At 35.6% G+C, this 14,824-nt stretch overlaps 3 protein-coding genes across 3 annotated transcripts in view; all 3 read right to left on the reverse strand.

Moving 5' to 3' along the window:
• Positions 1-211: 211 nt before the first annotated feature.
• LOC136806024 (uncharacterized) lies at positions 212-1,619 on the reverse strand. The gene is made up of 3 exons (XM_067062601.1): positions 1,354-1,619; positions 835-1,074; positions 212-592 (listed from the first exon to the last, which is right to left on the reverse strand). The coding sequence occupies exons 1-3, from the start codon at positions 1,397-1,399 to the stop codon at positions 318-320; spliced, it is 561 nt and encodes a 186-aa protein (XP_066918702.1). The 5' UTR covers positions 1,400-1,619; the 3' UTR covers positions 212-317.
• A 273-nt stretch (positions 1,620-1,892) lies between these two features.
• Positions 1,893-11,543, reverse strand: LOC136806025 (trafficking protein particle complex subunit 13-like). The gene is made up of 13 exons (XM_067062602.1): positions 11,421-11,543; positions 11,203-11,271; positions 10,683-10,782; positions 10,311-10,395; positions 9,445-9,569; positions 7,317-7,389; positions 7,089-7,133; positions 6,387-6,641; positions 4,927-5,016; positions 4,415-4,515; positions 4,140-4,215; positions 3,890-3,964; positions 1,893-3,436 (listed from the first exon to the last, which is right to left on the reverse strand). Exons 1-13 carry the CDS (start codon positions 11,464-11,466, stop codon positions 3,329-3,331), a joined length of 1,248 nt encoding a protein of 415 aa, XP_066918703.1. The 5' UTR covers positions 11,467-11,543; the 3' UTR covers positions 1,893-3,328.
• A 910-nt stretch (positions 11,544-12,453) lies between these two features.
• LOC136806026 (transportin-3-like) overlaps positions 12,454-14,824 on the reverse strand; it is a 32,953-nt gene continuing 30,582 nt past the window's right edge. Inside the window, exons 29-31 of the mRNA XM_067062603.1 lie at positions 13,629-13,741; positions 12,934-13,396; positions 12,454-12,879 (exon numbers count right to left, since the gene is read on the reverse strand). Coding sequence (XP_066918704.1) covers positions 13,336-13,396; positions 13,629-13,741 — 174 coding nt within the window. The 3' untranslated portion in view covers positions 12,454-12,879; positions 12,934-13,335. The remainder of the gene's footprint in view (positions 12,880-12,933; positions 13,397-13,628; positions 13,742-14,824) is intronic.

Genomic DNA, 14,824 nt, shown 5'->3' on the forward strand with positions numbered 1-14,824 from the left:
CTCAGAAATGGGCGTAGTGTTACTATGAAAAAAACTGATTTATTTTCCACGTTTTCGCCGCCATGCTAATAAATTCCAATCGGTTCAATAAAAAAAGTCTTTTAGGCAAAAGCGGGACCTAAAGTAAAATCGCCAAAGTGATTATCTCCACTGAGGTAAATGTTATCGAATGATTGAAATTAGTTTAGAATTTCTTTATTGAACTAAAAGATATTTAAATCTTGAAGGTGTAACTATAAGTAAAATTTGGTTTTTGAAAAATAAAATCAAGAAATTAGGTATAGAAATTATGAAGATTCTGTTCCGTTCCAGTTGGTTTACTTTCCGTAAGGTGGATAATCCAAATCTGTACGACCTGGTGGAACTTGTTTAAATCCACCTGAATGAAGACATGCATTCCAACGTCTGTTAAAAACCAATTTGGGAGGACAAGAAATACACCCGACGGTAACACCCTTCCAACATGCTACATACTGTCTTGGCTGGTTTGGATCGTTAATGTTTCCAGAAAATTTAGGACCTTGTTGTGGACATATATCCGGACATGCGAAGGTGGTAGCTGGTTTGAACGGTTTAGATGTAACACATTCGTCTGAAAAATAGTGGATATAAAAATACTCTTTGTCAAAATGTTTCATATCCGACATCAGCATGGATAGGATTGACTAAAAGTCAAAAATTTGGACATATTCTGGGTGTCTTTTGGTAATTCCCTTTATTTCTTGTTCTTTTAAATGATAAAACAAACTTATATATACTTAGATATTTTCCGACATTGTCACTTTCAAACAAACTCGATTCAAATTTTTAGAAAACAAATAAACAATATCTTACCATGTTGAGAATAAAGACATTGGTTGCAATCCTCTTTGAATACTAGACTGGATGGCCAACATGCTTGACAAGAGGCTACTCCATCACTACATTGTAAGAAATAATGTTGGTTCTTCTTGTATGTTTTCGGGTTAATATATTCAAAGTTACCATCGGGCTTTCCGTGACATTGACTGTTGGAGCATGGTACCGGTGGTGGGGTAGGTCCGGTGATTTTTACCGGAAAGAATGCGGAAACAGCTGAGAAATAAGAAATGAAAAACTTAGGGATGAGAAAATCAGTTCGTCTTGCAAGATGATATTACATTCATCTGTTGAAAAATACTTATCAAAATAATCAGAAATATTCATTGCAAGCATGTTTGAAGAAAATTTGTTATAAATATGTATAAGCGTGAAAAGAAAAATGAAATATAAGAGATAGGATCTTCAGTCGAAGAGGTAAAAGGTTATCAAGTACTGGTAGTGGTGCACTACGGGTATCAAGAAATAAAAAAGAAATCGAATGAAAATACTTACAGTTCAAAAGCGCATAGCTGATCAGTACCACTATCGAGTTCATCATTGGTGGTTGTTAGCCAATTCTTTAGATTAGGTTCCACTGTTTGAGTGTGATTTTTAAGTCCAAGCATGGTTCTTTTATACTAATAACTTAGGTCAGGTCAACAATAGAATTCTAAAGACAATGGAATTGTTAGGACAATTGAATAATCTTACAAACAAGCTAATCACGGAAATCGCAACAGTACGAATGTCTTACAATAATGAAATGATATAATATCCTGAACTCATTATAATGTTGTCCCAATTCTTCATGCACTCTATTTAATTGTAAGAAGGTATATTTATACATAAACGAGCAAGGTTTGATTATGATGTAATTAGAATAATTATAATTGCAACAAGATGAAACAGGTCGTTTAATTTCAATTTAGCACAAGATCAAGAATTTAAATGTTTCGAAAGATTTCAATGCGGGACCAAGTCGTCCCCAAATATAGACTATGCTATAGTCCAAGACGAGTTTCATTAAAGAGGAACAAACGTGACGAAGGGAGTTTCTTTCGGGGGTAGCTGTTGTCTTAAACACAGACACTATCCGCCGCGAAACATATTTCGTTTTATAATATACAAACTATGTTATATCATAATAATATATTATACGGACGATAGCATCGTCTACCCCAAATATCCCCATTCCGATAACAAACACATAGACTGTTCATATTGATCCATGTTTTGGGATTTATTTATTTATTTATTGGCGTGATTAAAATTTATAAATTCTGATAAAAGCAGGCCCGGCGGAGCAACCGTAAAAGTGGAGAGGCTGAAAGCTTAAATTGGGATAAAATTCGCTAGCAATTTGGAGTTATAGAAATTTGAGAAAATAAAAAATAATTGCCCGCTTCCACCGGGCCTGAAAAGAATTGAAAAAAATTAATAAATATTCAGTATAGAAAAAATAAATTGAAAAAAAAGCTACAAATATAATCTCCTCACACGATTGGCATTATTGAGAGTCTGAATATTTCCTCTGTATTATGCTTCCGCAAGACAAAATTCAAAAAATTATTTTCTGGAACACATGTCCGTGAAAAATGCGATGTAATATTTTAAATAGATGTTAGAAAAATAAATTTACACCCTATGTTCAGGAGGTTATATTTTCCGTCCAGAGGGCATGGGAAAGGATGCTCAAATACCTGAACGAATCCATGCATGGGCTCTCTTAAAATAGAATCTTTATTGTTGTTTATGAAATATAACAACAACAACACCTGACTCAGCAAATAAACAGAGAGAACGCTCGTAAAATTCTTAGATGACATTACGGAAATACGTCAATTAAAAATAGTGACCCTAGAAGATATTTACAATATATTTTATTCTATGACCTTACTTGCAAAGACCCGTCCCAGAGTGTGAGTTAAGTTTCCATTATATAACCAGCCATTATTTATATAGCCATTATTTACAATATTTATAACGACGACAAAATACGACTCAGCAATAATTAGATAGTAAGTTACAAAGATGTCCATAGTAGAATGTGATCTTTGCAAGGGTAGTTGTTAGGGATATCTATTCATCAGCATTTCAATAGTGTTAAAAACAGAATCAAAACATTCCTAAAATACATTACATTCAATATCGTCTCAATTTATCGCCTTTCAACAACTCGTTACTACAATCTGTGACTAAATATTGTGTCAAGAATTCCCTCCCCCCCCCTAGTATCAATGTTGATGGGTGGAAAGGTTGCCACCATGCTCAGAATAAGCTCACATCAACACTGATATTAGGGGGAAGGGATCTTTCAAGATATTGCCAAATATTTAGTCACCGATTGTAGTTACTTTCGAATTTTTTTCGATTCTCTGATTCTCTGCCCCTTTTCAAATTAGTCCAAGAAAGAGCGATCCAAAAAGTGAACATAATATTAGACCAACTTGACTTTTGATCCTCATAGAAATTGAAGAGTATTGTATTTCTATAGAAAGGGCGATTGTTCGTTGGTGTAGACAAGTAATTGACAAATATCATCAAAATCATGCATTTTTGTACTGTTCATGTCCAATATACGCACTCCTCCAATACTCTAAGAGAAGAAAAGATGAAATCTGAGAAAGGAGCTGAATTTTAAGGGGTTACTAAAATCTAAGACCAAATTATTGAAAAAGACGACCTTTTTGCTAAGAAGGGGAGAACTTTTGAATCCATAAGCCCTTTCTTTCTATAAATTCTCAAAGGTACTATCAGACCTTTCTTTTTGGGTGAACTGCAGTAGATTTTATTCTCTACAATGGTTAGCAATTTGAAATCACTTCAGCTCTTTACTCTCGTTCCACCACGTTCACCAGCCCTGGTGGAGGCTTGGGAGCAGGAACAAAAGTTGTTTAATATTCATACAGGGATATCAAGGTGTTAGTGTGACACTTCCTGCTGGATGGAAAACATTTTCACATTACCTATCCTTTTTGGGGCCTCTCTACTCTACTACTAACTGTTCACCAAGAACTTTTTGATAAAGTGTGTACCCTGAACAACTTACATGTAATCCAGGACGTGTAGCAATACCATGTAATTTGAATTCAAGTGAAGAATTAGGTGGAAGTGGACCCAAAACCTAACAAATAGATTAAATATGATGTTACATTGTCATATCAATGAAATCTAAGAAACAACTAGCAACACCTTTACTTTGAATTTACCTTACTCTGAAATTCCAGGTTAAAGGGTAACGTATCCAAAAAAATATGCAAAAAGTTATAAGACATGGCTAAAAAAGAGGAAAAACTTACTTTTCCGGAGATTCCACACCAAAGCAAGGAACTACTCGAGCTGGTCAAGAATAATTTAGCTTCCATCTTTGATGAACTAAGAAAATGGTGACATTATTTCACAACACAAAAAAATCACGAAAAGCTATTCTTAAGGACGTGAGATACATGGAGAATCTACCAACAGCGGGTTTAAAAAAGGAGTACTATCGAACCAGGTGATTTAAAAGTAATAAAAACTCGGTCCAATGCAACGAATCAAACGTTAAGAATAATTGATGAAAGAAGACAATTACCCAAAGTTTTTGAGTTTGCAAGCTATTTCGAACTGTTGCTCAACTGAGATGGTATCGGGTGATTCTTCAACAACTAGTTTGATATCCACATCTGTTGGAGCCTGGAAACGATAGAAAAAAAGGTTTTTAGGATCGAGTTGATAGATGGACGGGTAGTGCTGGTAAATTCAAACGTCGATAGATCTTTAGCCCAAAATAGTACTTGATGCCTCTCTGCTTGATGCTCAGCAATTAAGAGAAGAATCAAGGGTAAGTGGAGCAATCAATGGGCCTACCCTACCTTCTGGTATATAGCTATCGAGTCGTCTCCGATTGCGGCCGCAGAATTACTTTATCAATCTTTAATATAAAGAATTATTTTCTGATCTGGAATTTTTGCACTTTTTATTCAAGCAGGCACTCAAAAGAATTTCCACTTTCATGACAGTAATTAATTTGCTATGACATGGTTTAAAAGTTGCTATTTTTCTCATGGTAGAAGGATTCTCTCAAATCGTACGAATAACCCATACCGTTCTTTGCAGTTGACTTGTTTGAAGTCGTCCAATCTCACCAAAGTTTGTTCGCCATACGATATCTAATTTCCCGATCGGTGACATTGGCTGAATTGTCAATAAACAGTTTAGAAAATACCTTGATGCGTAATTAACTGTTTACAATTTGCTACAACCAACAAAAGCTAGTTCTCGGTCAAAATGGATCATAGGTTATCAAGATTGATTTTGCTTTCATAATAACTTCCCGTTAGTAATGTGATGCTAATTTTTTCAAGATTTTGTACCGATGTGAAACGGTCAATGGCGCTGATTTACATTGCAACCGTGGAATAGTTATGGAAAGATATACATAACTAAATTAAAAAAAAAGGAACAAGCTACATGCTGAATGGACCTACCTGAAGATTGATGTAATAAGAGAACAATAGTATGAAAATGCAGAATAATACGAGAGAACTCGAGAAATTCATGGAATCCGGCGATTCTCGGCTGTTCGGGCGATTTTTAGAAAGTTCCTGTACCAAAATCAGTTTCATTGAAAATTGAACCATGCTTAATCGTGGACATTCTTATAAATGATGTTTTTGTTTGAAAAGACACGAAACGAAAAAATCCAATGAAAATCTGCAAAAACGGAAATTTCCAGCTTTTTCGGCCGGAAAAAATCTCAGCCATGTTTTGGGCATTGTTAATACGCATCTTTGTGCAAAAATCAGAAAATGCTTATGATAAAATCTCGAGAAAATGCCAAAAAACCAGTTTTTCCGGCATTTTCGGCCGGAAAAAAATGTTTTTCGAAAATCGGGCTCCGTCACATTTTAGGTATTGTCATTTTGCATCAGTGTGCAAAATTTCATAAAAAAATATAAAGTACAGCTCGAGAAATTCAAGAAATAATTTTATTAAATAAATTGAAACATGCTTGATGGTGGGAATTGCTATTGATAATAATTTTGAATGAAAAAACAACCAATTATAAGGAAAAAGTCCAATGAAAATCCAGAAAAACGGCGATTTCCGGCATATTTCCGGCATTTTCGGCCGGAAAAAATTTTTTCTCAAAAATCGGACTCGGCCATGTTTTGGGCATTGTTAATACGCATCTTTCAGCAAAAAATCAGAAAATGCTTATGATAAAATCTCGAGAAAATGCCAAAAAACCAGTTTTTCCGGCATTTTCGGCCGGAAAAAAATGTTTTTCGAAAATCGGGCTCCGTCACATTTTAGGTATTGTCATTTTGCATCAGTGTGCAAAAAATCAGAAAAAACTAATGAGCCAATCCCGAGAAAAGCTGGCAACAGACGAACGAACGAACGAACGAACGAACGGACATGGGTTAATTTAAAGGACCTCCACCGGGGTACCCGGAGGTAGGTCCAAAAAGAAACCTGCATAGTTCGGCCTAACAGTATGAGATAAGATAGGATAAATGAAACAGTTTTGCAGCGGGAGACAGAAAACAATTCTTACATACCATTGCACGCAACTCTAATTTATGGGACTCTTTCGGTATCAATTTATACAAATATTGTCGCATGTCCATTGGGTTAATATAAGTTGAATCAAAAATTTCATCGACGCCCTTTTCCATTGTTTCCTCGCCCACAGGCGTTAATTCGTTCAATGGGAGGACCATGTAGTACTGTGACGGGTCTAAGGTGACGTGATCCATACTGATTGGGTTGGTGGTGATGTTTTGCACTTGTGCTTCCAAGAAAACGGAATCGAACTGCAAAATATGATGAAAGAAATACAATGATTTTTCATAGTGTGCATGATATTGATTGTGGAACGAAGCCAAAAAGCGTTTTAGGTAATTTTCTGAATATTCTAGTATAAAATATACAAAATTTTTCATTATCTGGAGATTGCACCAACATGACGAAAAAAAGAAAACAATAAGTAGTAAGTTCTTTATTATCTCTACATTCTGCCTTTTAGAAAATCATAGTGATGTTGCACTCAATAAAGGGCAAGTCCAGAGAATCAGAGGTTCAGTCATTTCATTTCCACTGCTTTACTTGGGTATGCCCAGAGCACAACCAAAATTGAACGATAATGCTAGTCAATAAGTGAATAGTGTAACGAAATCAGATTATTACGAAGATAAAAGTTATTTCAAGATTGTTTACAGATTTTACAAACATTACGTAATGGATTTAAAAGAATAAGATACCTCTCCGTTGTAGAATTTAGTTTTCACTTCAAGAGGTTTCAACACCTATAAAGTAATAAACAATCATAAATGTTACAATTAATTTTGGATTAATACACAAAATCCAATTCATTTCATTCTAATAGCCCTAAAACCACAACATTTTTCATGGTCCTTGATTTGCGTGCATTTTGTAAACAGTAAGATTGTGTGTACCGCCGAATTTCTTGCAAACTTCTGCTTAGTTACCTGAAACTTGTAGAACCTTCTCATGAACAGCTTCTCACCATTTGGTGAAGTATACGAAACTGCACATATCAAGCTGGAAAGAAAGATAAGGAACAAGGGTTGGTAATATTAACAAACTGATTTTGATTAAAGAAGAAGAAGAAGAAGAAGAGCATAGGCCTTCCCTAAAGGGAATAGGCCTCCTGAAAATAGTCAAGAGAATCACAGCGCAAACACATCCTAAAAAAATTATCAGAAAATTGTCATATATAAGAAAATACTAGAAGAAATAAAAGTCTAGCTATATATTCAAATTATTAATGAGATTTCTCCATTGAAATCTATCAGAAGCAAGAACATGCCAACATGACTTATCAACGTTACATTTTTTGAAAGTTTTGAACAAAGATCGACCAAACGTATAGCGAGGGGCCCCTTTAGGGCGCTTCGAGCGGACCCAGCAAGAAATCATTTTTCTTGGTAAACGAAACCAGGGCATTCGAATACGTGGCCAGCCCATGCCATTTGACGTTGACAGAGATAGCTATCAATCGAATTCAAACAAACTTTATTCAAAAGCTCAACGTTACTAATTCTCTTTACCCATGACTGGTATCGATTGACGTGACACATGATTCGAACGCAACGATGATGAAAATTTCGTAAACTCGTTAACAAACTCTCGGTTAAGCTCCAACATTCGACACCATACAATAGAATTGGAATAACATAGGTAGAGTAAACTTTTCCTTTGACATCAAAATTGACACTTGAATTTGAGAAAATACATTTCTTAAGAGAACCAAATGCGATGCTTGCTTTCTGGATCCTCATTTGAACGTCACCTTTGTCGGAGCAGTCGTTGCTAATCATACTCCCTAAATAAACGAACTTATCAACGATAGGAATGTAACGCTGGCCAATGATGATATCAGACAGGTCAAGGTTATCATATGTTTCCGGATTTTCATATTTACTCGGTGGCTTTGGACAGAAGAGAACAACTGATTTGGAGTCTTCTCGTGGCTCCAATGGACCAGAATGTACTTCCATCCCAAAACGAGCGAGATGCGACATACTCTCCTCAATGCCGGACTCTGCTTCTTTTCGACTGTTAAATAAGAGAGCAGTGTCATCGGCATACTCAGAGTCTTGGAGTGGTAGATCTTCTCCATATGCTCTGTAGCTGCGACCAGTCATGACAGCATCTTCTTTCGTTTTGAAAATGCATGCTTGGACTTCGGTTGTTTTACGCCAGGTTAATTAAAAATACTAACAAAACCATGACGTTAAAATAACATCTGTTACAGTCTGTACCACTAACCCGATCGGGAAGATTCTTCCGAAATGGGAAGAAACTTCCCGAACAGGAAGAACTTAGGTGAATTTTTTCTTCCTGATTGGGAAGATTCTTCCTCTTTGGGAAGATGAAAAATGACTGAATCTTCGGCGAAACTGTACGATGACCGGCGAAAGTTGAAACATTTTGGAGCTGATAAAGCATCAAATTTTAAGATTTTTCACCGAAAGAAAAATAAACTTTACCGTGGAAATTTGGTTTAATTTTGAAAAAACTGCGTTAACTTCCCAAACGGGAAGTTTCAACCCGATCGAAAAGTCCTAGGTAAGTAAAAAAGCGGGAAGATCTTCCCGTTCGGGAGTCAAGTTAATTTCCCGTTCAGGAAGGTTCTTCCCATTTCGGAAGGATCTTCCCATTTTGGAATCTTCCCGATCGAGTTAGTGGCACAGACTGTGTTAGGCTCATTCAAAAAGTGTATTACAATACGGGGTCGACCTTTATGATCCATGGCATCTTTCGTGGGACAGTTCGAAAGAAGATAGGCCTGTCGTAACTCCTAACCCCAAAAATGATTGAAAATTGACGATTTTTCAAAGTTGAATTTAAAAGATCTGTTTGATACAATAAAGGATGAAATTCGGAGCAGAAAAAAATATAATACAGCAGGCCCCTACTATTATAATGTAAGAGTGTTTTTAAATGATTGCTTTTTGAAAGAATCACAAAGGTTTTCTTAGTAAAATTTCTTCAAAAAGTAGAATTTCCCAAAAATCAAATTTGCAAGTTTTTGGTCCCGCAAGTTTTTCGGCCTCTGTTTGACAAAGGACACAAAAGTGTAGAACACCTTACATATGAGTGCCAAGTTCTTTGACTTCATAACTCAACACTTCATCTTGGCTTTCATCAGGAGAAAGAAGGTCACGTGGTGTGCTGGCTGTTAGTTGGAATCGTTGTGAAGATGTTTGAATGTCCGTCTAGAAAGAGATAAAACCGAGTTTATGTATGTGTGTTTTTTTGTGACGGAGAAGGTAAGGTTATAATTTGACTTGTTCCTGACCAGCCGAGGACGACGGTAAATCAACTCTTTTACTGTCCTCGATTTTGCGGATCAGAACTGCAGGTTTTTCCAAATTGCTTCAGCCACTCTACCGTCTTCAAAAGTGCAAATACATAAACTCGCTAAAAGATTATAAAATGGAGTCTCTCTAACTTAAAGTTTTCTTGTCTCTTCGATTGACTATACCTTAAAAACCTTATTCTAAGACTCAAAAATTCTACAACTCGAACAAATTTGTGTTCCTCGTGCGCAGAGGTTCGGGGAGGTTCGGGGAGGTTCGATTCTCAAACTGTTCAAATATGGAAGTCTTGAAAAATACCCTTTTTTATCACAGCGACCAAAATTCTCGAAGCCTTTGGATCTTCTCAACTTTTTCACTTTTAAGCATGAAAATGTTTTCAAATTGTTATATTTTCACCATTTTGTGAGTATTTTTGTACAAGTTTCTAAGAAGTCACCAAAGCCTCAAAATGTTCTCAACTGGTTCTTGGTATTTTGACCACCGAAGCTTTATACTTCTAATATCGTTTGTTCTTATAAAAACATTCCTCCTAAATTAGAATTGACTATATTTTTTCTTCAAATTCCACTATCCACTAAAATATCGCGGATAGGTTTACTTAACAAAATACTCGATTTGTGAACGGATGGTATGTACCTTTAGTGTGACATCTTTGGTGACTTGGTTGCTGTCGTTCAAAATACTGACATAGCAAGAAAATGTCTCTCCAAGGTAAATACTCCTAAAAATAAAAGTGACAACAGTGCCGTCTATACGTATAATTGCAAGATAGCTAGGAAAGCTAAGTAATCTAGAAGTCAGAGACTTACTAATACTAATTTCGAACTGGATTGGGAGTGGGGTCATTGAAGAAGGGGGGTTTGATGTGATTGAACAATTAGTTGTAGCAACGCAGCGTCAAGATCGCCATTATTTGTTAAATCTTTCTTTTTGGACGATACTGCCAAGTTGGCATGTGACGACGTTATATTGATGTTAGAGGGCCGTTACGTAAAGTGTATGACTTACCCGAAGGCTTGCGGGAGGGAGAGCAATTCACCACAATTAAGCATCTCAGCACCTTTGGTAGTTGCCACGTCAGTGAAAATTGAATTGTTGAAGATATCTCCTGTGCAAGGTGGTAATGGGAAAGTAAACATATGTTACAAGTTTTTTTATAAGAACAAACTATATAAGAACAGAATGCTTCAATAGCTGAAATCTTAAGAACAAACATTTTAAGGCTTTGAGGACACTATGGTCAAAATTACTTACAAGATGGTGAAAATAAGAACATTGAAACCTAAAATGTTAAAAACATATCCGAAGGAGATTTTGGATGTTCTTATAAAATACGTGTATGCTGGGCTAAATGTAGAACATTGCTTGATAAAAGTTCGCATTGAAAATTAAGATTTTTTTAATCTTTCAAGCGCAGAATTCATTCGGGTTCAAATAGTAGTCAAAATACACTTGGAAACTTTTGAAATTAACAGTGTTTGATCTTATGGAGTGTAATTGTGGGTAAAAGATGAAAGTTGGGAGGTACCTGGTAAATCTTGTGGTTCATTGGTGACATGCAGCAGTGGTTTGACTGATGGTTTTGTCAATCTCATCACTGAAACAGAAGAAGCAGAAAAAATATCATCGTCAATTTACTTTATAATTTTAGGAGAGTTAAAAAATTTGGACAAAATCTTCTACGAAGTGGTCAATATGCGTTTAAGACAGATAAACGTTGCTCGAACAGGATTTTATTGCTCTTACCTTTAAGCGAGAGCAGATGCTCTTTCTCTCGATACCCTTCTTGCATTTTGATTGGTTGAATGGACCTCTCGGTACCAGACTACATTTTATTTTCTATTTTTAGTATGTTTAAGAAGATGACATCTAAAAAAATGAAAGAAAACTTAGTGTATGAAATTGTATGAATGTGTATACTTTTTGTGTTAATATTCTGGCCTCAAATTAGGTTTAAACTACCATGGTAGAAATAATCACCATTTACAAAGGAACCTTAATGCAAGCAAAAAGAGAGGAAAACTTAAAACAGATTTTATTCTGAATATAATCAAGATAAGCTTAAAATAAAATAACCTATAATGTCTAGTATTTCCTGTTAGTTTAGGCTAGCTCTAAACCTAAAGTTCTAAATATATAAAAATGCTCTCTTTGAAAAGTACCTAAATGTAAAATGTTAAGAAATGTAAAACGTTACAAAATATAAGTTTGAAAATAGTTAGTAGCTCGAAACTTTTTGTAAAAACCTTAATTTGTATGCGCTTTAAACGCAAATACCCAAAGCGACAACTAAAAAGTAACTCTAATAAAACTCTAGAAAATAAGGTCTAAGACCATTCAAGTTCAACTTGAAAACTCAAATATTTTTGGTTGAAAACAGTATCGTAGTAGCTGTTTTCCCATATCTCAATAAAAAAAGATAGTTTTTGTTAAAAAATCTTAATCTACGAAAACATCTCCTAAATATTTCACATAAAATAAGATTTCTATACATCCATAGCTTGATTCGTAAATTTGACATTTAAGAGTTAATCAGCTGGTTCGAAACCTTTTGGCCCTCAGAAGCCTCCTTTGACCTTGAGTAAAATTTCGACTTTGGAAAATAGCAAGACAAAAGAGGATTGAGTGGTTCTGCTCAGAGCCATGAGGAAATCTTCGAACAAAAAATCTCAAACCATCTGATTATCAATTTAATGTCCAATCAGCTTCGATTATCATTATCATTGGGAAATCCATTCCACCCAAAATGTCTTTCGTTTTTCATTGTCTTTTTTTCTTTGAGAAATCCTTCTCGCTTCAACAATACACCAACCATTGTGTATCAAAAATCAAACAGTTCCAAACCGTCTCGATATCCAAACCATTTTCCAACAACTTTCTGTTTCACTCTCCACGAAAATCTCCTCTCTCTGAGGGAAGAGAGAGCTTTCGTCAAATTCATTTCATATCCAACAACTTTCAATAACCATCTCAGTCCATGCAAACCCTTCAAAATACATCTTGAAAACAAACCTATACAAAGTTTCTTCCCAAAAACCTTCAAAAGCCAAAATTTTTCCATCCAAACTTCCAAAAACTCGTCCAAGAAATCTGCCTCCAAACCATTATCAATCCAAAAACCTTCTCATAATCCATCCAAAAAAACGCCCATAGAGTACCTTCAAAAAACGCCCACAGAGTACCTTCAAAAACGCCCATAGAGTACCTTCAACCTTCAAAAAACGCCCACAGCATACCTTCAAAAATGCCCATAGAGTACCTTCAAAAAACGCCCACAGAGTACCTTCAAAAAACGCCCATAGAGTACCTTCAAAAAACGCCCACAGCGTACCTTCAAAAACGCCCATAGAGTACCTTCAAAAAACGCCCACAGAGTACCTTCAAAAACGCCCACAGAGTACCTTCAAAAACGCCCATATAGTCCATCCACAGACATAAAAAAGTCCACCCAAAAACCATCTTATAGCCCGGAATCAAACAACCCTTGGCCATTTTCTCCTTTGCGAAAAATGAGTAATAGAAACCCCAAGCAGACGATTTCATACCCGATATTCTACTTGGTGGCTCCATGTTACCACTAGTAGTAGCGGCGTCAACCAACATCCATCAAGGTGCCAACGACCCTTGGCCAACGACGACACGCGACCCTCCATCACCATGACTATCTGAAGTACTTCGAAAACTCGCGGAATTCGCCCCATAGGATTTTGACCGATGTGGAGCTGAATGGTAATAAAAAGGATATAATTGATAAAAGTTATATATTAAACAAGGAAAAGTTAATACATGAAGTCCCAATAACTTGAATCTCGAACAAATTGTCTGACACGTTCCGTTTTTTTTAAGGAATAGAATAGTCCCATTTCAAAAGTCGTAGTAGAAACATGCCTTCGAAATGACACTGTAATACTGTTACATTATAATCAAAGAAAAACAAAATGTTTATATGCAAACCTGCAAACGGTGTTATAGAAATATTCAATCTGTTGAGGTGTGGCGTTGATCACACCACTTGCATTGTGGGAAGGCAAGTTGGAGAGCGCTACTTGGAACCATTGTGCTGTTGCCTTGATACAGAAAAAATATCATTCTTATTCAAACTCTTGATAAATCGAGCACCGAGGGCTGGATTTAGATATAGACCTCTAAATGCTGAAGTTCGACTCTAATGTTGGGGTTTATTAAATGAGTAAAATGGGGGGCGGGAGGCATATGAAGTGACACGAATACTTTTGAACAACAGCAATAAAAGCCAGGTAAAGTCAAAAACGCCCTGGAGAATAGATTTCACCCCCGGACAAGCACAAGTTGACCCCCCCTGACATTCAAAATCACCCCTAAACAGAGCAAGTTTGCCTTGGCTTACAGATGGAAAGCTTAATAATCGAACAGACGCTGGACGATTATGAAAATACTCCAACGAAAATGGAAAAAAACCAGTAAAGTATAGAGATGTGTAAGCTTGAAAAAACGTGAAATTTTTTTTTTTACGCTGGATTTTTGATGTTTTAGAGTTAAGCAGCCCTATATGAAATTATTTTTCGGAAATCAAACCAATGGTAAGTTTTGGTACCGTGAAAAGATTTAATTAAAAGGACCTTCGAGGAAGATCCAAAAATACACTTTATACGACATATATCATTTAAACGTTAACAGTATTGTATACAATTCTTTTTATATTGTCCACTTTATTATCGATTTGAAATAAGGGTCGGCCAACATGCGAAATTTTCAAGCTGTTACATTTTTGGAATCAAAACACTTTTCCAATTTCCATACATAATTTCTTGACAAATTAAATCATTTTTTAAAGGAGGAGACGAGAATTCTTCTTCAAAGAGCTAATATTGTTTTCCTAACGGTTTTTTATAAGAACATCCTAAATTTTTGAAGCCTTTGGATGTTCTTAACTTTTTGAGTTTGAAGCCTAAAAATATTCTTAACATGGTTCTTATTTTCATCATTTTGTGAGTGTTCTTTCTAAAGAATAAGGTGTTTTCGAGTCCGCAAAGCCTTAAGAATATTCTAAACTTGTTCTTATTATTTTAGTAATGAAGTAATTTTTTAATATAGCTTGTTCTTATATAAACAAGTGATACTTTTATGGACCTACCTGGTTATGCATTTAACACATTTATAATTGATATCTA

Source organism: Clytia hemisphaerica, unplaced genomic scaffold (assembly GCF_902728285.1).
Source record: "Clytia hemisphaerica strain Z4C2 unplaced genomic scaffold, Clytia hemisphaerica genome assembly, whole genome shotgun sequence".
Lineage (NCBI taxonomy): Eukaryota > Metazoa > Cnidaria > Hydrozoa > Leptothecata > Clytiidae > Clytia > Clytia hemisphaerica.

Coding starts and splice junctions, on each gene's coding strand:
- LOC136806025 (XM_067062602.1), bottom strand. CDS start 11,466: ATGCAAGAAGGGTATCGAGAGAAAGAGCATCTGCTCTCGCTTAAAG. Junction 6,642..7,088: donor CTAAATTCTACAACGGAGAG/GTATCTTATTCT, acceptor CATATTTTGCAG/TTCGATTCCGTTTTCTTGGA. Junction 5,017..6,386: donor AATTAGAGTTGCGTGCAATG/GTATGTAAGAAT, acceptor TTGACAATTCAG/CCAATGTCACCGATCGGGAA.
- LOC136806024 (XM_067062601.1), bottom strand. CDS start 1,399: ATGATGAACTCGATAGTGGTACTGATCAGCTATGCGCTTTTGAACT. Junction 1,075..1,353: donor CAGCTATGCGCTTTTGAACT/GTAAGTATTTTC, acceptor CTTATTTCTCAG/CTGTTTCCGCATTCTTTCCG. Junction 593..834: donor ATGTCTTTATTCTCAACATG/GTAAGATATTGT, acceptor ACTATTTTTCAG/ACGAATGTGTTACATCTAAA.